General features: G+C 52.8%; 1 protein-coding gene across 1 annotated transcript in view; it reads right to left on the bottom strand.

The window, feature by feature from the left end:
- The window catches only part of LOC144247628 (uncharacterized), a 643,963-nt gene that overhangs the window by 537,122 nt on the left and 82,111 nt on the right, over nucleotides 1–24,730 (bottom strand). Inside the window, 1 exon segment of the mRNA XM_077788936.1 lies at nucleotides 24,527–24,535. Coding sequence (XP_077645062.1) covers nucleotides 24,527–24,535 — 9 coding nt within the window.

The following is a 24,730-nucleotide window of genomic DNA, read 5'->3' as shown; positions in this document are numbered from 1 at the left end:
GGCATGTCCAGAGCGAGATGCAGGCACAATCCTACTGCCTGCTGAGCCTCTCTGGGAGATCCTCAGCATCTTCCTGCCTAGAGCCACAAAAGAGCTCAGGCTCTCCCTGAACTGGGTTTTCAGGGGACGTTTCCATATCCCTGCGAGATGTGTTCATCATTCATCAGGCTGTGCCCAGCCTGGATCAGGGCAGCTTGGATGCCACATGGGATCCATCCTTTGCCCTGCCATGTGATCCTCCATGCAGTGGGGATAAAAAGACGAGCACTGGGGAATCCCAGGTGCTGCAGCAGTGATATTTTTGGGAGAAACACGGAGCTGTGCATGGCCAGCTTGAAGTCTGCACTGCTGTGAGCACCAGGCCTGCCATGCTGAGCCCAGGGCCACAAGCAGTGCTCACCCTGGCTGGGACACTGAGTCCCAACATGGGATCCCGTGGGACAGGGCACGCTGGGATTTGCCCCTGCAGCTACCCAGTGTGTCCAGAGAGACTGCAAGGAGACAGTGACCTCTGTCAGCGGGACCCTCTGAGTGGGACAACCACTCCTGGGGTGGCTGTGCCAGCTCCTCCATGAACCTCCAGCCCTGGGAACCTGGAGCAAGTGGAAACCACAACTTGGCCAATACAGCCTGTGCCTGAAGCAAATAGAAAGAGAACTGGGGTGGGAAAAATCACGGTTGTTTATTTACAGAAGAACAGCAATGAAAACACAGAACACATCTAGATTTGTAAGAATATTTGTAATAACAACAGTTTATAGAAGGTATATACCTAAGAACATATCTAACAACAATATCTGAAATGTATTTACAGAAGACAAAACAAAGCCCTAAAACCTATATCCTAAAGTCAACAACAAACTGTAAAAACTATGTACAAAAGGGTGCCATCTCTGTCCGGTATCTCCATCACTCCAGTAAGAAAAGCAGGTGCCATGGTCACTGCAGTCAGGCACAGAGGGCTCTTCCGTGTGTCCCCAGGCTGGCACAGTGGGACTCTGCTGCCAGAGCTGAGGCTGGCTGGGTCTGGGGGCTGGGCCCCAGGCACTGGCATGGGGCTTGTGTGGCCCAAAGCAAGCACAGGACAGGCTGGGCATGGCCACCAGAATCCAAGGCACTGGGTACCACGGGCCTGAGCAGAGACCACCCAGCCCAGCCCCGCCCCAGCCTGGCTGCAGGGAACCCACTCTGCCTGTGGGGACCACATGCCTGTCCTGCTGCTGGCATCGGTCTTCATCCCAGGACCATGGCCTCCTCTTCATCTTTTTCATCTATGTCCATGTCCTCGGTGTACTCTTCCATGTCCATGTCCATCTCCTCTTCCACATCCACATCCACCTCCATCTCTTCCTCTCCAGTCTGCTCTCCATCCACCTCCATCTCCTCCTCCATATCAATTTCTGTGTCCACCTCCATCTCTTCCTCTCCTGTCTTTTCTCCCTCCACTTCCATCTTCTCCTCTCTATCAGTTTGTGTGTCCACCTCCATCTTGTCCTCTCTGCCTGCCACAGCCTGCAGAGGTAGCAAAACCTCAGAGTGGGGTCCCTGTCCCACCCCATCCCCCCAGAACTCCAGCCCACCCGGGCAGCTGGGGGGATCCACCTCCATGGAATGGCACCGTACCTTCCTCAGGACAAATGTCAGCATCCTGCAGGGATGGATGACACAATCCAGGCCTTAGGCAGCTTTGGAGACTGAAGAGATGAGCTATCTGGGCAGGAACAAGAAGGGTGACAGGAGCAGCAGGAGCAGCGTGCAGCGTGTGCTGAGCCCAGGGCCAGCGGTTGTGTTGTGCTGCTTGCTGGCTGCTGGCAGTTCCAGATGGGACATGGATTGTGACATGACCATTGAGCTAGAGAGCCTTTGGTTCCATGCTTAGCAACGTTCCCCCAGAGCATGGTGCTCAGAGCCCTGTTCCCAAGGATGGGGCATCCACAGCCTGGGCCAGTGCCTCAGCACCCTCAGTGGCAAAGAGCAGCTTCCTCAGATCCAACTTCAATCTGCCTCCTGCAGCTGAAAGCCGTCCCCCCTTGTCCTGGTGCCACAGGCCCTGTGCAACACTCTGTCCCAGTCTTTCTTGTGGCACCCTTGCAGTGCTGCAGAGCTGCAGTGAGGCCTCCCCAGGGTCTCCTCTTTCCAGGCTGAGCATCCCCAGCCCCTCGTGGACAGCAGGCAGTGTGATCAGGGGGAGTCCAGGCTGGAGTCAAATGGCATCAGGAACGGAGAGATGGAAGCTTTAGGCCCAGCTTTGCCTCTCAATGTAGAAAATTAATAACAGTGGAGGTCAAAACAGTGGGACACTGGTTCTGCACTAATTGGTGAATATAGTCTCTGTTTTTTTCTTTTTTTCTCTCATGCAGTTGCAGTTTTGGCTGTTTGAAAGGAAGCTTGGCACAATATCCATTGTCTTCTCCATTTGTGAAACACCGAGCAGAGTCTGGGCAGACTGATGTTGCAGAGCAAAACCTGCCAAAGTACTGGTGATCCTGAGCCTGGAGGTTTCCATTAAACCCAGCCAAAAGTAATTTCTGGAAAGTCAAGCCTGGTGTACATTCTCTTGACTTTGGCTTTGCCAACTTCACCTGAGTCTTATGAAAAAGCAAACAAAAAACTCAAACCAAAACAGACAAAACCCAGAAACAAACAAACCCACACAAACCAATCAAACAAATAGATTTAAAAAATCCAAATAAAACCAAAGGGAATGAGGTATTAGTATTAGTTTTGAGTTCATCACAGCAGGCAAGTGGCTGCTTTCCACGGGATCACCGTAAAAAGCCACAGATAACAGCAGCTCCAAAATACACCCAACAGGAGAACCATAAAAGTGGTACATAGCAACTCTGGGGGAAGCTCCCCATGAAGGTGGGGGATGAGCACACAGTGGTACAGCTCCAGCCTTCCCCAGCCTCCAGGCTGCTCTTTGCTCCTGATGTAAGAGCCGTGCAGGACTGTGGCTCCTCTCAGTGCATTCTAAATCATTCCCACAGCTCTCACTTGAGCCACTGGCATGTCCAGAGCGAGATGCAGGCACAATCCTACTGCCTGCTGAGCCTCTCTGGGAGATCCTCAGCATCTTCCTGCCTAGAGCCACAAAAGAGCTCAGGCTCTCCCTGAACTGGGTTTTCAGGGGACGTTTCCATATCCCTGCGAGATGTGTTCATCATTCATCAGGCTGTGCCCAGCCTGGATCAGGGCAGCTTGGATGCCACATGGGATCCATCCTTTGCCCTGCCATGTGATCCTCCATGCAGTGGGGATAAAAAGACGAGCACTGGGGAATCCCAGGTGCTGCAGCAGTGATATTTTTGGGAGAAACACGGAGCTGTGCATGGCCAGCTTGAAGTCTGCACTGGTGTGAGCACCAGGCCTGCCATGCTGAGCCCAGGGCCACAAGCAGAGCTCACCCTGGCTGGGACATTGAGTCCCAACATGGGATCCCGTGGGACAGGGCATGCTGGGATTTGCCCCTGCAGCTACCCAGTGTGTCCAGAGAGACTGCAAGGAGACAGTGACCTCTGTCAGCGGGACCCTCTGAGTGGGACAACCACTCCTGGGGTGGCTGTGCCAGCTCCTCCATGAACCTCCAGCCCTGGGAACCTGGAGCAAGTGGAAACCGCAACTTGGCCAATACAGCCTGTGCCTGAAGCAAATAGAAAGAGAACTGGGGTGGGAAAAATCACGGTTGTTTATTTACAGAAGAACAGCAATGAAAACACAGAACACATCTAGATTTGTAAGAATATTTGTAATAACAACAGTTTATAGAAGGTATATACCTAAGAACATATCTAACAACAATATCTGAAATGTATTTACAGAAGACAAAACAAAGCCCTAAAACCTATATCCTAAAGTCAACAACAAACTGTAAAAACTATGTACAAAAGGGTGCCATCTCTGTCCGGTATCTCCATCACTCCAGTAAGAAAAGCAGGTGCCATGGTCACTGCAGTCAGGCACAGAGGGCTCTTCCCTGTGTCCCCAGGCTGGCACAGTGGGACTCTGCTGCCAGAGCTGAGGCTGGCTGGGTCTGGGGGCTGGGCCCCAGGCACTGGCATGGGGCTTGTGTGGCCCAAAGCAAGCACAGGACAGGCTGGGCATGGCCACCAGAATCCAATGCACTGGGTACCACGGGCCTGAGCAGAGACCACCCAGCCCAGCCCCGCCCCAGCCTGGCTGCAGGGAACCCACTCTGCCTGTGGGGACCACATGCCTGTCCTGCTGCTGGCATCGGTCTTCATCCCAGGACCATGGCCTCCTCTTCATCTTTTTCATCTATGTCCATGTCCTCGGTGTACTCTTCCATGTCCACGTCCATCTCCTCTTCCACATCCACATCCACCTCCATCTCTTCCTCTCCAGTCTGCTCTCCATCCACCTCCATCTCCTCCTCCATATCAATTTCTGTGTCCACCTCCATCTCTTCCTCTCCTGTCTTTTCTCCCTCCACTTCCATCTTCTCCTCTCTATCAGTTTGTGTGTCCACCTCCATCTTGTCCTCTCTGCCTGCCACAGCCTGCAGAGGTAGCAAAACCTCAGAGTGGGGTCCCTGTCCCACCCCATCCCCCCAGAACTCCAGCCCACCCGGGCAGCTGGGGGGATCCACCTCCATGGAATGGCACCCTACCTTCCTCAGGACAAATGTCAGCATCCTGCAGGGATGGATGACACAATCCAGGCCTTAGGCAGCTTTGGAGACTGATGATAGAAGGTATCGGGGCAGGAACAAGAAGGGTGACAGGAGCAGCAGGAGCAGCGTGCAGCGTGTGCTGAGCCCAGGGCCAGCGGTTGTGTTGTGCTGCTTGCTGGCTGCTGGCAGTTCCAGATGGGACATGGATTGTGACATGACCATTGAGCTAGAGAGCCTTTGGTTCCATGCTTAGCAACGTTCCCCCAGAGCATGGTGCTCGGAGCCCTGTTCCCAAGGATGGGGCATCCACAGCCTGGGCCAGTGCCTCAGCACCCTCAGTGGCAAAGAGCAGCTTCCTCAGATCCAACTTCAATCTGCCTCCTGCAGCTGAAAGCCGTCCCCCCTTGTCCTGGTGCCACAGGCCCTGTGCAACACTCTGTCCCAGTCTTTCTTGTGGCACCCTTGCGGTGCTGCAGAGCTGCAGTGAGGCCTCCCCAGGGTCTCCTCTTTCCAGGCTGAGCATCCGCAGTGCCACGTGGACAGCAGGCAGTGTGATCAGGGGGAGTCCAGGCTGGAGTCAAATGGCATCAGGAACGGAGAGATGGAAGCTTTAGGCCCAGCTTTGCCTCTCAATGTAGAAAATTAATAACAGTGGAGGTCAAAACAGTGGGACACTGGTTCTGCACTAATTGGTGAATATAGTCTCTGTTTTTTTCTTTTTTTCTCTCATGCAGTTGCAGTTTTGGCTGTTTGAAAGGAAGCTTGGCACAATATCCATTGTCTTCTCCATTTGTGAAACACCGAGCAGAGTCTGGGCAGACTGATGTTGCAGAGCAAAACCTGCCAAAGTACTGGTGATCCTGAGCCTGGAGGTTTCCATTAAACCCAGCCAAAAGTAATTTCTGGAAAGTCAAGCCTGGTGTACATTCTCTTGACTTTGGCTTTGCCAACTTCACCTGAGTCTTATGAAAAAGCAAACAAAAAACTCAAACCAAAACAGACAAAACCCAGAAACAAACAAACCCACGCAAACCAATCAAACAAATAGATTTAAAAAATCCAAATAAAACCAAAGGGAATGAGGTATTAGTATTAGTTTTGAGTTCATCACAGCAGGCAAGTGGCTGCTTTCCACGGGATCACCGTAAAAAGCCACAGATAACAGCAGCTCCAAAATACACCCAACAGGAGAACCATAAAAGTGGTACATAGCAACTCTGGGGGAAGCTCCCCATGAAGGTGGGGGATGAGCACACAGTGGTACAGCTCCAGCCTTCCCCAGCCTCCAGGCTGCTCTTTGCTCCTGATGTAAGAGCCGTGCAGGACTGTGGCTCCTCTCAGTGCATTCTAAATCATTCCCACAGTTCTCACTTGAGCCACTGGCATGTCCAGAGCGAGATGCAGGCACAATCCTACTGCCTGCTGAGCCTCTCTGGGAGATCCTCAGCATCTTCCTGCCTAGAGCCACAAAAGAGCTCAGGCTCTCCCTGAACTGGGTTTTCAGGGGACGTTTCCATATCCCTGCGAGATGTGTTCATCATTCATCAGGCTGTGCCCAGCCTGGATCAGGGCAGCTTGGATGCCACATGGGATCCATCCTTTGCCCTGCCATGTGATCCTCCATGCAGTGGGGATAAAAAGACGAGCACTGGGGAATCCCAGGTGCTGCAGCAGTGATATTTTTGGGAGAAACACGGAGCTGTGCATGGCCAGCTTGAAGTCTGCACTGCTGTGAGCACCAGGCCTGCCATGCTGAGCCCAGGGCCACAAGCAGAGCTCACCCTGGCTGGGACATTGAGTCCCAACATGGGATCCCGTGGGACAGGGCACGCTGGGATTTGCCCCTGCAGCTACCCAGTGTGTCCAGAGAGACTGCAAGGAGACAGTGACCTCTGTCAGTGGGACCCTTTGAGTGGGACAACCACTCCTGGGGTGGCTGTGCCAGCTCCTCCATGAACCTCCAGCCCTGGGAACCTGGAGCAAGTGGAAACCGCAACTTGGCCAATACAGCCTGTGCCTGAAGCAAATGGAAAGAGAACTGGGGTGGGAAAAATCACGATTGTTTATTTACAGAAGAACAGCAATGAAAACACAGAACACATCTAGATTTGTAAGAATATTTGTAATAACAACAGTTTATAGAAGGTATATACCTAAGAACATATCTAACAACAATATCTGAAATGTATTTACAGAAGACAAAACAAAGCCCTAAAACCTATATCCTAAAGGCAACAACAAACTGTAAAAACTATGTACAAAAGGGTCGCCTATCTGTCCGGGATCTCCATCAGTCCGGGAAGAAAAGCAGGTGCCATGGTCACTGCAGTCAGGCACAGAGGGCTCTTCCCTGTGTCCCCAGGCTGGCACAGCGGGACTCTGCTGCCAGAGCTGAGGCTGGCTGGGTCTGGGGGCTGGGCCCCAGGCACTGGCATGGGGCTTGTGTGGCCCAAAGCAAGCACAGGACAGGCTGGGCATGGCCACCAGAATCCAATGCACTGGGTACCACGGGCCTGAGCAGAGACCACCCAGCCCAGCCCCGCCCCAGCCTGGCTGCAGGGAACCCACTCTGCCTGTGGGCACCACATGCCTGTCCTGCTGCTGGCATCGGTCTTCATCCCAGGACCATGGCCTCCTCTTCATCTTTTTCATCTATGTCCATGTCCTCGGTGTACTCTTCCATGTCCACGTCCATCTCCTCTTCCACATCCACATCCACCTCCATCTCTTCCTCTCCAGTCTGCTCTCCATCCACCTCCATCTCCTCCTCCATATCAATTTCTGTGTCCACCTCCATCTCTTCCTCTCCTGTCTTTTCTCCCTCCACTTCCATCTTCTCCTCTCTATCAGTTTGTGTGTCCACCTCCATCTTGTCCTCTCTGCCTGCCACAGCCTGCAGAGGTAGCAAAACCTCAGAGTGGGGTCCCTGTCCCACCCCATCCCCCCAGAACTCCAGCCCACCCGGGCAGCTGGGGGGATCCACCTCCATGGAATGGCACCGTACCTTCCTCAGGACAAATGTCAGCATCCTGCAGGGATGGATGACACAATCCAGGCCTTAGGCAGCTTTGGAGACTGAAGAGATGAGCTATCTGGGCAGGAACAAGAAGGGTGACAGGAGCAGCAGGAGCAGCGTGCAGCGTGTGCTGAGCCCAGGGCCAGCGGTTGTGTTGTGCTGCTTGCTGGCTGCTGGCAGTTCCAGATGGGACATGGATTGTGACATGACCATTGAGCTAGAGAGCCTTTGGTTCCATGCTTAGCAACATTCCCCCAGACCATGGTGCTCAGAGCCCTGTTCCCAAGGATGGGGCATCCACAGCCTGGGCCAGTGCCTCAGCACCCTCAGTGGCAAAGAGCAGCTTCCTCAGATCCAACTTCAATCTGCCTCCTGCAGCTGAAAGCCGTCCCCCCTTGTCCTGGTGCCACAGGCCCTGTGCAACACTCTGTCCCAGTCTTTCTTGTGGCACCCTTGCAGTGCTGCAGAGCTGCAGTGAGGCCTCCCCAGGGTCTCCTCTTTCCAGGCTGAGCATCCGCAGTGCCACGTGGACAGCAGGCAGTGTGATCAGGGGGAGTCCAGGCTGGAGTCAAATGGCATCAGGAACGGAGAGATGGAAGCTTTAGGCCCAGCTTTGCCTCTCAATGTAGAAAATTAATAACAGTGGAGGTCAAAACAGTGGGACACTGGTTCTGCACTAATTGGTGAATATAGTCTCTGTTTTTTTCTTTTTTTCTCTGATGCAGTTGCAGTTTTGGCTGTTTGAAAGGAAGCTTGGCACAATATCCATTGTCTTCTCCATTTGTGAAACACCGAGCAGAGTCTGGGCAGACTGATGTTGCAGAGCAAAACCTGCCAAAGTACTGGTGATCCTGAGCCTGGAGGTTTCCATTAAACCCAGCCAAAAGTAATTTCTGGAAAGTCAAGCCTGGTGTACATTCTCTTGACTTTGGCTTTGCCAACTTCACCTGAGTCTTATGAAAAAGCAAACAAAAAACTCAAACCAAAACAGACAAAACCCAGAAACAAACAAACCCACGCAAACCAATCAAACAAATAGATTTAAAAAATCCAAATAAAACCAAAGGGAATGAGGTATTAGTATTAGTTTTGAGTTCATCACAGCAGGCAAGTGGCTGCTTTCCACGGGATCACCGTAAAAAGCCACAGATAACAGCAGCTCCAAAATACACCCAACAGGAGAACCATAAAAGTGGTACATAGCAACTCTGGGGGAAGCTCCCCATGAAGGTGGGGGATGAGCACACAGTGGTACAGCTCCAGCCTTCCCCAGCCTCCAGGCTGCTCTTTGCTCCTGATGTAAGAGCCGTGCAGGACTGTGGCTCCTCTCAGTGCATTCTAAATCATTCCCACAGTTCTCACTTGAGCCACTGGCATGTCCAGAGCGAGATGCAGGCACAATCCTACTGCCTGCTGAGCCTCTCTGGGAGATCCTCAGCATCTTCCTGCCTAGAGCCACAAAAGAGCTCAGGCTCTCCCTGAACTGGGTTTTCAGGGGACGTTTCCATATCCCTGCGAGATGTGTTCATCATTCATCAGGCTGTGCCCAGCCTGGATCAGGGCAGCTTGGATGCCACATGGGATCCATCCTTTGCCCTGCCATGTGATCCTCCATGCAGTGGGGATAAAAAGACGAGCACTGGGGAATCCCAGGTGCTGCAGCAGTGATATTTTTGGGAGAAACACGGAGCTGTGCATGGCCAGCTTGAAGTCTGCACTGCTGTGAGCACCAGGCCTGCCATGCTGAGCCCAGGGCCACAAGCAGTGCTCACCCTGGCTGGGACATTGAGTCCCATCATGGGATCCCGTGGGACAGGGCATGCTGGGATTTGCCCCTGCAGCTACCCAGTGTGTCCAGAGAGACTGCAAGGAGACAGTGACCTCTGTCAGTGGGACCCTTTGAGTGGGACAACCACTCCTGGGGTGGCTGTGCCAGCTCCTCCATGAACCTCCAGCCCTGGGAACCTGGAGCAAGTGGAAACCGCAACTTGGCCAATACAGCCTGTGCCTGAAGCAAATGGAAAGAGAACTGGGGTGGGAAAAATCACGATTGTTTATTTACAGAAGAACAGCAATGAAAACACAGAACACATCTAGATTTGTAAGAATATTTGTAATAACAACAGTTTATAGAAGGTATATACCTAAGAACATATCTAACAACAATATCTGAAATGTATTTACAGAAGACAAAACAAAGCCCTAAAACCTATATCCTAAAGGCAACAACAAACTGTAAAAACTATGTACAAAAGGGTCGCCTATCTGTCCGGGATCTCCATCAGTCCGGGAAGAAAAGCAGGTGCCATGGTCACTGCAGTCAGGCACAGAGGGCTCTTCCCTGTGTCCCCAGGCTGGCACAGCGGGACTCTGCTGCCAGAGCTGAGGCTGGCTGGGTCTGGGGGCTGGGCCCCAGGCACTGGCATGGGGCTTGTGTGGCCCAAAGCAAGCACAGGACAGGCTGGGCATGGCCACCAGAATCCAATGCACTGGGTACCACGGGCCTGAGCAGAGACCACCCAGCCCAGCCCCGCCCCAGCCTGGCTGCAGGGAACCCACTCTGCCTGTGGGCACCACATGCCTGTCCTGCTGCTGGCATCGGTCTTCATCCCAGGACCATGGCCTCCTCTTCATCTTTTTCATCTATGTCCATGTCCTCGGTGTACTCTTCCATGTCCACGTCCATCTCCTCTTCCACATCCACATCCACCTCCATCTCTTCCTCTCCAGTCTGCTCTCCATCCACCTCCATCTCCTCCTCCATATCAATTTCTGTGTCCACCTCCATCTCTTCCTCTCCTGTCTTTTCTCCCTCCACTTCCATCTTCTCCTCTCTATCAGTTTGTGTGTCCACCTCCATCTTGTCCTCTCTGCCTGCCACAGCCTGCAGAGGTAGCAAAACCTCAGAGTGGGGTCCCTGTCCCACCCCATCCCCCCAGAACTCCAGCCCACCCGGGCAGCTGGGGGGATCCACCTCCATGGAATGGCACCGTACCTTCCTCAGGACAAATGTCAGCATCCTGCAGGGATGGATGACACAATCCAGGCCTTAGGCAGCTTTGGAGACTGAAGAGATGAGCTATCTGGGCAGGAACAAGAAGGGTGACAGGAGCAGCAGGAGCAGCGTGCAGCGTGTGCTGAGCCCAGGGCCAGCGGTTGTGTTGTGCTGCTTGCTGGCTGCTGGCAGTTCCAGATGGGACATGGATTGTGACATGACCATTGAGCTAGAGAGCCTTTGGTTCCATGCTTAGCAACATTCCCCCAGACCATGGTGCTCAGAGCCCTGTTCCCAAGGATGGGGCATCCACAGCCTGGGCCAGTGCCTCAGCACCCTCAGTGGCAAAGAGCAGCTTCCTCAGATCCAACTTCAATCTGCCTCCTGCAGCTGAAAGCCGTCCCCCCTTGTCCTGGTGCCACAGGCCCTGTGCAACACTCTGTCCCAGTCTTTCTTGTGGCACCCTTGCAGTGCTGCAGAGCTGCAGTGAGGCCTCCCCAGGGTCTCCTCTTTCCAGGCTGAGCATCCGCAGTGCCACGTGGACAGCAGGCAGTGTGATCAGGGGGAGTCCAGGCTGGAGTCAAATGGCATCAGGAACGGAGAGATGGAAGCTTTAGGCCCAGCTTTGCCTCTCAATGTAGAAAATTAATAACAGTGGAGGTCAAAACAGTGGGACACTGGTTCTGCACTAATTGGTGAATATAGTCTCTGTTTTTTTCTTTTTTTCTCTGATGCAGTTGCAGTTTTGGCTGTTTGAAAGGAAGCTTGGCACAATATCCATTGTCTTCTCCATTTGTGAAACACCGAGCAGAGTCTGGGCAGACTGATGTTGCAGAGCAAAACCTGCCAAAGTACTGGTGATCCTGAGCCTGGAGGTTTCCATTAAACCCAGCCAAAAGTAATTTCTGGAAAGTCAAGCCTGGTGTACATTCTCTTGACTTTGGCTTTGCCAACTTCACCTGAGTCTTATGAAAAAGCAAACAAAAAACTCAAACCAAAACAGACAAAACCCAGAAACAAACAAACCCACGCAAACCAATCAAACAAATAGATTTAAAAAATCCAAATAAAACCAAAGGGAATGAGGTATTAGTATTAGTTTTGAGTTCATCACAGCAGGCAAGTGGCTGCTTTCCACGGGATCACCGTAAAAAGCCACAGATAACAGCAGCTCCAAAATACACCCAACAGGAGAACCATAAAAGTGGTACATAGCAACTCTGGGGGAAGCTCCCCATGAAGGTGGGGGATGAGCACACAGTGGTACAGCTCCAGCCTTCCCCAGCCTCCAGGCTGCTCTTTGCTCCTGATGTAAGAGCCGTGCAGGACTGTGGCTCCTCTCAGTGCATTCTAAATCATTCCCACAGTTCTCACTTGAGCCACTGGCATGTCCAGAGCGAGATGCAGGCACAATCCTACTGCCTGCTGAGCCTCTCTGGGAGATCCTCAGCATCTTCCTGCCTAGAGCCACAAAAGAGCTCAGGCTCTCCCTGAACTGGGTTTTCAGGGGACGTTTCCATATCCCTGCGAGATGTGTTCATCATTCATCAGGCTGTGCCCAGCCTGGATCAGGGCAGCTTGGATGCCACATGGGATCCATCCTTTGCCCTGCCATGTGATCCTCCATGCAGTGGGGATAAAAAGACGAGCACTGGGGAATCCCAGGTGCTGCAGCAGTGATATTTTTGGGAGAAACACGGAGCTGTGCATGGCCAGCTTGAAGTCTGCACTGCTGTGAGCACCAGGCCTGCCATGCTGAGCCCAGGGCCACAAGCAGTGCTCACCCTGGCTGGGACATTGAGTCCCATCATGGGATCCCGTGGGACAGGGCATGCTGGGATTTGCCCCTGCAGCTACCCAGTGTGTCCAGAGAGACTGCAAGGAGACAGTGACCTCTGTCAGTGGGACCCTTTGAGTGGGACAACCACTCCTGGGGTGGCTGTGCCAGCTCCTCCATGAACCTCCAGCCCTGGGAACCTGGAGCAAGTGGAAACCGCAACTTGGCCAATACAGCCTGTGCCTGAAGCAAATGGAAAGAGAACTGGGGTGGGAAAAATCACGATTGTTTATTTACAGAAGAACAGCAATGAAAACACAGAACACATCTAGATTTGTAAGAATATTTGTAATAACAACAGTTTATAGAAGGTATATACCTAAGAACATATCTAACAACAATATCTGAAATGTATTTACAGAAGACAAAACAAAGCCCTAAAACCTATATCCTAAAGGCAACAACAAACTGTAAAAACTATGTACAAAAGGGTCGCCTATCTGTCCGGGATCTCCATCAGTCCGGGAAGAAAAGCAGGTGCCATGGTCACTGCAGTCAGGCACAGAGGGCTCTTCCCTGTGTCCCCAGGCTGGCACAGCGGGACTCTGCTGCCAGAGCTGAGGCTGGCTGGGTCTGGGGGCTGGGCCCCAGGCACTGGCATGGGGCTTGTGTGGCCCAAAGCAAGCACAGGACAGGCTGGGCATGGCCACCAGAATCCAATGCACTGGGTACCACGGGCCTGAGCAGAGACCACCCAGCCCAGCCCCGCCCCAGCCTGGCTGCAGGGAACCCACTCTGCCTGTGGGCACCACATGCCTGTCCTGCTGCTGGCATCGGTCTTCATCCCAGGACCATGGCCTCCTCTTCATCTTTTTCATCTATGTCCATGTCCTCGGTGTACTCTTCCATGTCCACGTCCATCTCCTCTTCCACATCCACATCCACCTCCATCTCTTCCTCTCCAGTCTGCTCTCCATCCACCTCCATCTCCTCCTCCATATCAATTTCTGTGTCCACCTCCATCTCTTCCTCTCCTGTCTTTTCTCCCTCCACTTCCATCTTCTCCTCTCTATCAGTTTGTGTGTCCACCTCCATCTTGTCCTCTCTGCCTGCCACAGCCTGCAGAGGTAGCAAAACCTCAGAGTGGGGTCCCTGTCCCACCCCATCCCCCCAGAACTCCAGCCCACCCGGGCAGCTGGGGGGATCCACCTCCATGGAATGGCACCGTACCTTCCTCAGGACAAATGTCAGCATCCTGCAGGGATGGATGACACAATCCAGGCCTTAGGCAGCTTTGGAGACTGAAGAGATGAGCTATCTGGGCAGGAACAAGAAGGGTGACAGGAGCAGCAGGAGCAGCGTGCAGCGTGTGCTGAGCCCAGGGCCAGCGGTTGTGTTGTGCTGCTTGCTGGCTGCTGGCAGTTCCAGATGGGACATGGATTGTGACATGACCATTGAGCTAGAGAGCCTTTGGTTCCATGCTTAGCAACGTTCCCCCAGAGCATGGTGCTCAGAGCCCTGTTCCCAAGGATGGGGCATCCACAGCCTGGGCCAGTGCCTCAGCACCCTCAGTGGCAAAGAGCAGCTTCCTCAGATCCAACTTCAATCTGCCTCCTGCAGCTGAAAGCCGTCCCCCCTTGTCCTGGTGCCACAGGCCCTGTGCAACACTCTGTCCCAGTCTTTCTTGTGGCACCCTTGCAGTGCTGCAGAGCTGCAGTGAGGCCTCCCCAGGGTCTCCTGTTTCCAGGCTGAGCATCCCCAGCCCCACGTGGACAGCAGGCAGTGTGATCAGGGGGAGTCCAGGCTGGAGTCAAATGGCATCAGGAACGGAGAGATGGAAGCTTTAGGCCCAGCTTTGCCTCTCAATGTAGAAAATTAATAACAGTGGAGGTCAAAACAGTGGGACACTGGTTCTGCACTAATTGGTGAATATAGTCTCTGTTTTTTTCTTTTTTTCTCTCATGCAGTTGCAGTTTTGGCTGTTTGAAAGGAAGCTTGGCACAATATCCATTGTCTTCTCCATTTGTGAAACACCGAGCAGAGTCTGGGCAGACTGATGTTGCAGAGCAAAACCTGCCAAAGTACTGGTGATCCTGAGCCTGGAGGTTTCCATTAAACCCAGCCAAAAATAATTTCTGGAAAGTCAAGCCTGGTGTACATTCTCTTGACTTTGGCTTTGCCAACTTCACCTGAGTCTTATGAAAAAGCAAACAAAAAACTCAAACCAAAACAGACAAAACCCAGAAACAAACAAACCCACGCAAACCAATCAAACAAATAGATTTAAAAAATCCAAATAAAACCAAAGGGAATGAGGTATTAGTATTAGTTTTGAGTTCATCACAGCAGGCAAGTGGCTGCTTTCCACGGGATCACCGTAAAAAGCCACAGATAACAGCAGCTCCAAAATACACCCAACAGGAGAACCATAAAAGTGGTACATAGCAACTCTGGGGGAAGCTCCCCATGAAGGTGGGGGATGAGCACACAGTGGTACAGCTCCAGCCTTCCCCAGCCTCCAGGCTGCTCTTTGCTCCTGATGTAAGAGCCGTGCAGGACTGTGGCTCCTCTCAGTGCATTCTAAATCATTCCCACAGCTCTCACTTGAGCCACTGGCATGTCCAGAGCGAGATGCAGGCACAATCCTACTGCCTGCTGAGCCTCTCTGGGAGATCCTCAGCATCTTCCTGCCTAGAGCCACAAAAGAGCTCAGGCTCTCCCTGAACTGGGTTTTCAGGGGACGTTTCCATATCCCTGCGAGATGTGTTCATCATTCATCAGGCTGTGCCCAGCCTGGATCAGGGCAGCTTGGATGCCACATGGGATCCATCCTTTGCCCTGCCATGTGATCCTCCATGCAGTGGGGATAAAAAGACGAGCACTGGGGAATCCCAGGTGCTGCAGCAGTGATATTTTTGGGAGAAACACGGAGCTGTGCATGGCCAGCTTGAAGTCTGCACTGCTGTGAGTACCAGGCCTGCCATGCTGAGCCCAGGGCCACAAGCAGTGCTCACCCTGGCTGGGACATTGAGTCCCAGCATGGGATCCCGTGGGACAGGGCACGCTGGGATTTGCCCCTGCAGCTACCCAGTGTGTCTAGAGAGACTGCAAGGAGACAGTGACTTCTGTCAGCGGGACCCTCTGAGTGGGACAACCACTCCTGGGGTGGCTGTGCCAGCTCCTCCATGAACCTCCAGCCCTGGGAACCTGGAGCAAGTGGAAACCGCAACTTGGCCAATACAGCCTGTGCCTGAAGCAAATGGAAAGAGAACTGGGGTGGGAAAAATCACGATTGTTTATTTACAGAAGAACAGCAATGAAAACACAGAACACATCTAGATTTGTAAGAATATTTGTAATAACAACAGTTTATAGAAGGTATATACCTAAGAACATATCTAACAACAATATCTGAAATGTATTTACAGAAGACAAAACAAAGCCCTAAAACCTATATGCTAAAGTCAACAACAAACTGTAAAAACTATGTACAAAAGGGTGCCATCTCTGTCCGTGATCTCCATCAGTCAGGAAGAAAAGCAGGTGCCATGGTCACTGCAGTCAGGCACAGAGGGCTCTTCCGTGTGTCCCCAGGCTGGCACAGTGGGACTCTGCTGCCAGAGCTGAGGCTGGCTGGGTCTGGGGGCTGGGCCCCAGGCACTGGCATGGGGCTTGTGTGGCCCAAAGCAAGCACAGGACAGGCTGGGCATGGCCACCAGAATCCAATGCACTGGGTACCACGGGCCTGAGCAGAGACCACCCAGCCCAGCCCCGCCCCAGCCTGGCTGCAGGGAACCCACTCTGCCTGTGGGCACCACATGCCTGTCCTGCTGCTGGCATCGGTCTTCATCCCAGGACCATGGCCTCCTCTTCATCTTTTTCATCTATGTCCATGTCCTCGGTGTACTCTTCCATGTCCACGTCCATCTCCTCTTCCACATCCACATCCACCTCCATCTCTTCCTCTCCAGTCTGCTCTCCATCCACCTCCATCTCCTCCTCCATATCAATTTCTGTGTCCACCTCCATCTCTTCCTCTCCTGTCTTTTCTCCCTCCACTTCCATCTTCTCCTCTCTATCAGTTTGTGTGTCCACCTCCATCTTGTCCTCTCTGCCTGCCACAGCCTGCAGAGGTAGCAAAACCTCAGAGTGGGGTCCCTGTCCCACCCCATCCCCCCAGAACTCCAGCCCACCCGGGCAGCTGGGGGGATCCACCTCCATGGAATGGCACCGTACCTTCCTCAGGACAAATGTCAGCATCCTGCAGGGATGGATGACACAATCCAGGCCTTAGGCAGCTTTGGAGACTGAAGAGATGAGCTATCTGGGCAGGAACAAGAAGGGTGACAGGAGCAGCAGGAGCAGCGTGCAGCGTGTGCTGAGCCCAGGGCCAGCGGTTGTGTTGTGCTGCTTGCTGGCTGCTGGCAGTTCCAGATGGGACATGGATTGTGACATGACCATTGAGCTAGAGAGCCTTTGGTTCCATGCTTAGCAACGTTCCTCCAGGGCATGGTGCTCAGAGCCCTGTTCCCAAGGATGGGGCATCCACAGCCTGGGCCAGTGCCTCAGCACCCTCAGTGGCAAAGAGCAGCTTCCTCAGATCCAACTTCAATCTGCCTCCTGCAGCTGAAAGCCGTCCCCCCTTGTCCTGGTGCCACAGGCCCTGTGCAACACTCTGTCCCAGTCTTTCTTGTGGCACCCTTGCAGTGCTGCAGAGCTGCAGTGAGGCCTCCCCAGGGTCTCCTGTTTCCAGGCTGAGCATCCCCAGCCCCACGTGGACAGCAGGCAGTGTGATCAGGGGGAGTCCAGGCTGGAGTCAAATGGCATCAGGAACGGAGAGATGGAAGCTTTAGGCCCAGCTTTGCCTCTCAATGTAGAAAATTAATAACAGTGGAGGTCAAAACAGTGGGACACTGGTTCTGCACTAATTGGTGAATATAGTCTCTGTTTTTTTCTTTTTTTCTCTCATGCAGTTGCAGTTTTGGCTGTTTGAAAGGAAGCTTGGCACAATATCCATTGTCTTCTCCATTTGTGAAACACCGAGCAGAGTCTGGGCAGACTGATGTTGCAGAGCAAAACCTGCCAAAGTACTGGTGATCCTGAGCCTGGAGGTTTCCATTAAACCCAGCCAAAAATAATTTCTGGAAAGTCAAGCCTGGTGTACATTCTCTTGACTTTGGCTTTGCCAACTTCACCTGAGTCTTATGAAAAAGCAAACAAAAAACTCAAACCAAAACAGACAAAACCCAGAAACAAACAAACCCACGCAAACCAATCAAACAAATAGATTTAAAAAATCCAAATAAAACCAAAGGGAATGAGGTATTAGTATTAGTTTTGAGTTCATCACAGCAGGCAAGTGGCTGCTTTCCACGGGATCACCGTAAAAAGCCACAGATAACAGCAGCTCCAAAATACACCCAACAGGAGAACCATAAAAGTGGTACATAGCAACTCTGGGGGAAGCTCCCCATGAAGGTGGGGGATGAGCACACAGTGGTACAGCTCCAGCCTTCCCCAGCCTCCAGGCTGCTCTTTGCTCCTGATGTAAGAGCCGTGCAGGACTGTGGCTCCTCTCAGTGCATTCTAAATCATTCCCACAGCTCTCACTTGAGCCACTGGCATGTCCAGAGCGAGATGCAGGCACAATCCTACTGCCTGCTGAGCCTCTCTGGGAGATCCTCAGCATCTTCCTGCCTAGAGCCACAAAAGAGCTCAGGCTCTCCCTGAACTGGGTTTTCAGGGGACGTTTCCATATCCCTGCGAGATGTGTTCATCATTCATCAGGCTGTGCCCAGCCTGGATCAGGGCAGCTTGGATGCCACATGGGATCCATCCTTTGCCCTGCCATGTGATCCTCCATGCAGTGGGGATAAAAAGACGAGCACTGGGGAATCCCAGGTGCTGCAGCAGTGATATTTTTGGGAGAAACACGGAGCTGTGCATGGCCAGCTTGAAGTCTGCACTGCTGTGAGTACCAGGCCTGCCATGCTGAGCCCAGGGCCACAAGCAGTGCTCACCCTGGCTGGGACATTGAGTCCCAGCATGGGATCCCGTGGGACAGGGCACGCTGGGATTTGCCCCTGCAGCTACCCAGTGTGTCTAGAGAGACTGCAAGGAGACAGTGACTTCTGTCAGCGGGACCCTCTGAGTGGGACAACCACTCCTGGGGTGGCTGTGCCAGCTCCTCCATGAACCTCCAGCCCTGGGAACCTGGAGCAAGTGGAAACCGCAACTTGGCCAATACAGCCTGTGCCTGAAGCAAATGGAAAGAGAACTGGGGTGGGAAAAATCACGATTGTTTATTTACAGAAGAACAGCAATGAAAACACAGAACACATCTAGATTTGTAAGAATATTTGTAATAACAACAGTTTATAGAAGGTATATACCTAAGAACATATCTAACAACAATATCTGAAATGTATTTACAGAAGACAAAACAAAGCCCTAAAACCTATATGCTAAAGTCAACAACAAACTGTAAAAACTATGTACAAAAGGGTGCCATCTCTGTCCGTGATCTCCATCAGTCAGGAAGAAAAGCAGGTGCCATGGTCACTGCAGTCAGGCACAGAGGGCTCTTCCGTGTGTCCCCAGGCTGGCACAGTGGGACTCTGCTGCCAGAGCTGAGGCTGGCTGGGTCTGGGGGCTGGGCCCCAGGCACTGGCATGGGGCTTGTGTGGCCCAAAGCAAGCACAGGACAGGCTGGGCATGGCCACCAGAATCCAATGCACTGGGTACCACGGGCCTGAGCAGAGACCACCCAGCCCAGCCCCGCCCCAGCCTGGCTGCAGGGAACCCACTCTGCCTGTGGGCACCACATGCCTGTCCTGCTGCTGGCATCGGTCTTCATCCCAGGACCATGGCCTCCTCTTCATCTTTTTCATCTATGTCCATGTCCTCGGTGTACTCTTCCATGTCCACGTCCATCTCCTCTTCCACATCCACATCCACCTCCATCTCTTCCTCTCCAGTCTGCTCTCCATCCACCTCCATCTCCTCCTCCATATCAATTTCTGTGTCCACCTCCATCTCTTCCTCTCCTGTCTTTTCTCCCTCCACTTCCATCTTCTCCTCTCTATCAGTTTGTGTGTCCACCTCCATCTTGTCCTCTCTGCCTGCCACAGCCTGCAGAGGTAGCAAAACCTCAGAGTGGGGTCCCTGTCCCACCCCATCCCCCCAGAACTCCAGCCCACCCGGGCAGCTGGGGGGATCCACCTCCATGGAATGGCACCGTACCTTCCTCAGGACAAATGTCAGCATCCTGCAGGGATGGATGACACAATCCAGGCCTTAGGCAGCTTTGGAGACTGAAGAGATGAGCTATCTGGGCAGGAACAAGAAGGGTGACAGGAGCAGCAGGAGCAGCGTGCAGCGTGTGCTGAGCCCAGGGCCAGCGGTTGTGTTGTGCTGCTTGCTGGCTGCTGGCAGTTCCAGATGGGACATGGATTGTGACATGACCATTGAGCTAGAGAGCCTTTGGTTCCATGCTTAGCAACGTTCCTCCAGGGCATGGTGCTCAGAGCCCTGTTCCCAAGGATGGGGCATCCACAGCCTGGGCCAGTGCCTCAGCACCCTCAGTGGCAAAGAGCAGCTTCCTCAGATCCAACTTCAATCTGCCTCCTGCAGCTGAAAGCCGTCCCCCCTTGTCCTGGTGCCACAGGCCCTGTGCAACACTCTGTCCCAGTCTTTCTTGTGGCACCCTTGCAGTGCTGCAGAGCTGCAGTGAGGCCTCCCCAGGGTCTCCTGTTTCCAGGCTGAGCATCCCCAGCCCCACGTGGACAGCAGGCAGTGTGATCAGGGGGAGTCCAGGCTGGAGTCAAATGGCATCAGGAACGGAGAGATGGAAGCTTTAGGCCCAGCTTTGCCTCTCAATGTAGAAAATTAATAACAGTGGAGGTCAAAACAGTGGGACACTGGTTCTGCACTAATTGGTGAATATAGTCTCTGTTTTTTTCTTTTTTTCTCTCATGCAGTTGCAGTTTTGGCTGTTTGAAAGGAAGCTTGGCACAATATCCATTGTCTTCTCCATTTGTGAAACACCGAGCAGAGTCTGGGCAGACTGATGTTGCAGAGCAAAACCTGCCAAAGTACTGGTGATCCTGAGCCTGGAGGTTTCCATTAAACCCAGCCAAAAATAATTTCTGGAAAGTCAAGCCTGGTGTACATTCTCTTGACTTTGGCTTTGCCAACTTCACCTGAGTCTTATGAAAAAGCAAACAAAAAACTCAAACCAAAACAGACAAAACCCAGAAACAAACAAACCCACGCAAACCAATCAAACAAATAGATTTAAAAAATCCAAATAAAACCAAAGGGAATGAGGTATTAGTATTAGTTTTGAGTTCATCACAGCAGGCAAGTGGCTGCTTTCCACGGGATCACCGTAAAAAGCCACAGATAACAGCAGCTCCAAAATACACCCAACAGGAGAACCATAAAAGTGGTACATAGCAACTCTGGGGGAAGCTCCCCATGAAGGTGGGGGATGAGCACACAGTGGTACAGCTCCAGCCTTCCCCAGCCTCCAGGCTGCTCTTTGCTCCTGATGTAAGAGCCGTGCAGGACTGTGGCTCCTCTCAGTGCATTCTAAATCATTCCCACAGCTCTCACTTGAGCCACTGGCATGTCCAGAGCGAGATGCAGGCACAATCCTACTGCCTGCTGAGCCTCTCTGGGAGATCCTCAGCATCTTCCTGCCTAGAGCCACAAAAGAGCTCAGGCTCTCCCTGAACTGGGTTTTCAGGGGACGTTTCCATATCCCTGCGAGATGTGTTCATCATTCATCAGGCTGTGCCCAGCCTGGATCAGGGCAGCTTGGATGCCACATGGGATCCATCCTTTGCCCTGCCATGTGATCCTCCATGCAGTGGGGATAAAAAGACGAGCACTGGGGAATCCCAGGTGCTGCAGCAGTGATATTTTTGGGAGAAACACGGAGCTGTGCATGGCCAGCTTGAAGTCTGCACTGCTGTGAGTACCAGGCCTGCCATGCTGAGCCCAGGGCCACAAGCAGTGCTCACCCTGGCTGGGACATTGAGTCCCAGCATGGGATCCCGTGGGACAGGGCACGCTGGGATTTGCCCCTGCAGCTACCCAGTGTGTCTAGAGAGACTGCAAGGAGACAGTGACTTCTGTCAGCGGGACCCTCTGAGTGGGACAACCACTCCTGGGGTGGCTGTGCCAGCTCCTCCATGAACCTCCAGCCCTGGGAACCTGGAGCAAGTGGAAACCGCAACTTGGCCAATACAGCCTGTGCCTGAAGCAAATGGAAAGAGAACTGGGGTGGGAAAAATCACGATTGTTTATTTACAGAAGAACAGCAATGAAAACACAGAACACATCTAGATTTGTAAGAATATTTGTAATAACAACAGTTTATAGAAGGTATATACCTAAGAACATATCTAACAACAATATCTGAAATGTATTTACAGAAGACAAAACAAAGCCCTAAAACCTATATGCTAAAGTCAACAACAAACTGTAAAAACTATGTACAAAAGGGTGCCATCTCTGTCCGTGATCTCCATCAGTCAGGAAGAAAAGCAGGTGCCATGGTCACTGGAGTCAGGCACAGAGGGCTCTTCCGTGTGTCCCCAGGCTGGCACAGTGGGACTCTGCTGCCAGAGCTGAGGCTGGCTGGGTCTGGGGGCTGGGCCCCAGGCACTGGCATGGGGCTTGTGTGGCCCAAAGCAAGCACAGGACAGGCTGGGCATGGCCACCAGAATCCAATGCACTGGGTACCACGGGCCTGAGCAGAGACCACCCAGCCCAGCCCCGCCCCAGCCTGGCTGCAGGGAACCCACTCTGCCTGTGGGCACCACATGCCTGTCCTGCTGCTGGCATCGGTCTTCATCCCAGGACCATGGCCTCCTCTTCATCTTTTTCATCTATGTCCATGTCCTCGGTGTACTCTTCCATGTCCACGTCCATCTCCTCTTCCACATCCACATCCACCTCCATCTCTTCCTCTCCAGTCTGCTCTCCATCCACCTCCATCTCCTCCTCCATATCAATTTCTGTGTCCACCTCCATCTCTTCCTCTCCTGTCTTTTCTCCCTCCACTTCCATCTTCTCCTCTCTATCAGTTTGTGTGTCCACCTCCATCTTGTCCTCTCTGCCTGCCACAGCCTGCAGAGGTAGCAAAACCTCAGAGTGGGGTCCCTGTCCCACCCCATCCCCCCAGAACTCCAGCCCACCCGGGCAGCTGGGGGGATCCACCTCCATGGAATGGCACCGTACCTTCCTCAGGACAAATGTCAGCATCCTGCAGGGATGGATGACACAATCCAGGCCTTAGGCAGCTTTGGAGACTGAAGAGATGAGCTATCTGGGCAGGAACAAGAAGGGTGACAGGAGCAGCAGGAGCAGCGTGCAGCGTGTGCTGAGCCCAGGGCCAGCGGTTGTGTTGTGCTGCTTGCTGGCTGCTGGCAGTTCCAGATGGGACATGGATTGTGACATGACCATTGAGCTAGAGAGCCTTTGGTTCCATGCTTAGCAACGTTCCTCCAGGGCATGGTGCTCAGAGCCCTGTTCCCAAGGATGGGGCATCCACAGCCTGGGCCAGTGCCTCAGCACCCTCAGTGGCAAAGAGCAGCTTCCTCAGATCCAACTTCAATCTGCCTCCTGCAGCTGAAAGCCGTCCCCCCTTGTCCTGGTGCCACAGGCCCTGTGCAACACTCTGTCCCAGTCTTTCTTGTGGCACCCTTGCAGTGCTGCAGAGCTGCAGTGAGGCCTCCCCAGGGTCTCCTCTTTGCAGGCTGAGCATCCCCAGCCCCACGTGGACAGCAGGCAGTGTGATCAGGGGGAGTCCAGGCTGGAGTCAAATGGCATCAGGAACGGAGAGATGGAAGCTTTAGGCCCAGCTTTGCCTCTCAATGTAGAAAATTAATAACAGTGGAGGTCAAAACAGTGGGACACTGGTTCTGCACTAATTGGTGAATATAGTCTCTGTTTTTTTCTTTTTTTCTCTCATGCAGTTGCAGTTTTGGCTGTTTGAAAGGAAGCTTGGCACAATATCCATTGTCTTCTCCATTTGTGAAACACCGAGCAGAGTCTGGGCAGACTGATGTTGCAGAGCAAAACCTGCCAAAGTACTGGTGATCCTGAGCCTGGAGGTTTCCATTAAACCCAGCCAAAAATAATTTCTGGAAAGTCAAGCCTGGTGTACATTCTCTTGACTTTGGCTTTGCCAACTTCACCTGAGTCTTATGAAAAAGCAAACAAAAAACTCAAACCAAAACAGACAAAACCCAGAAACAAACAAACCCACGCAAACCAATCAAACAAATAGATTTAAAAAATCCAAATAAAACCAAAGGGAATGAGGTATTAGTATTAGTTTTGAGTTCATCACAGCAGGCAAGTGGCTGCTTTCCACGGGATCACCGTAAAAAGCCACAGATAACAGCAGCTCCAAAATACACCCAACAGGAGAACCATAAAAGTGGTACATAGCAACTCTGGGGGAAGCTCCCCATGAAGGTGGGGGATGAGCACACAGTGGTACAGCTCCAGCCTTCCCCAGCCTCCAGGCTGCTCTTTGCTCCTGATGTAAGAGCCGTGCAGGACTGTGGCTCCTCTCAGTGCATTCTAAATCATTCCCACAGCTCTCACTTGAGCCACTGGCATGTCCAGAGCGAGATGCAGGCACAATCCTACTGCCTGCTGAGCCTCTCTGGGAGATCCTCAGCATCTTCCTGCCTAGAGCCACAAAAGAGCTCAGGCTCTCCCTGAACTGGGTTTTCAGGGGACGTTTCCATATCCCTGCGAGATGTGTTCATCATTCATCAGGCTGTGCCCAGCCTGGATCAGGGCAGCTTGGATGCCACATGGGATCCATCCTTTGCCCTGCCATGTGATCCTCCATGCAGTGGGGATAAAAAGACGAGCACTGGGGAATCCCAGGTGCTGCAGCAGTGATATTTTTGGGAGAAACACGGAGCTGTGCATGGCCAGCTTGAAGTCTGCACTGCTGTGAGTACCAGGCCTGCCATGCTGAGCCCAGGGCCACAAGCAGTGCTCACCCTGGCTGGGACATTGAGTCCCAGCATGGGATCCCGTGGGACAGGGCACGCTGGGATTTGCCCCTGCAGCTACCCAGTGTGTCTAGAGAGACTGCAAGGAGACAGTGACTTCTGTCAGCGGGACCCTCTGAGTGGGACAACCACTCCTGGGGTGGCTGTGCCAGCTCCTCCATGAACCTCCAGCCCTGGGAACCTGGAGCAAGTGGAAACCGCAACTTGGCCAATACAGCCTGTGCCTGAAGCAAATGGAAAGAGAACTGGGGTGGGAAAAATCACG

Source organism: Lonchura striata, chromosome 29 (assembly GCF_046129695.1).
Source record: "Lonchura striata isolate bLonStr1 chromosome 29, bLonStr1.mat, whole genome shotgun sequence".
NCBI classification, from domain to species: Eukaryota; Metazoa; Chordata; class Aves; order Passeriformes; family Estrildidae; genus Lonchura; species Lonchura striata.
This window is presented reverse-complemented; position numbering and strand designations above follow the sequence as displayed.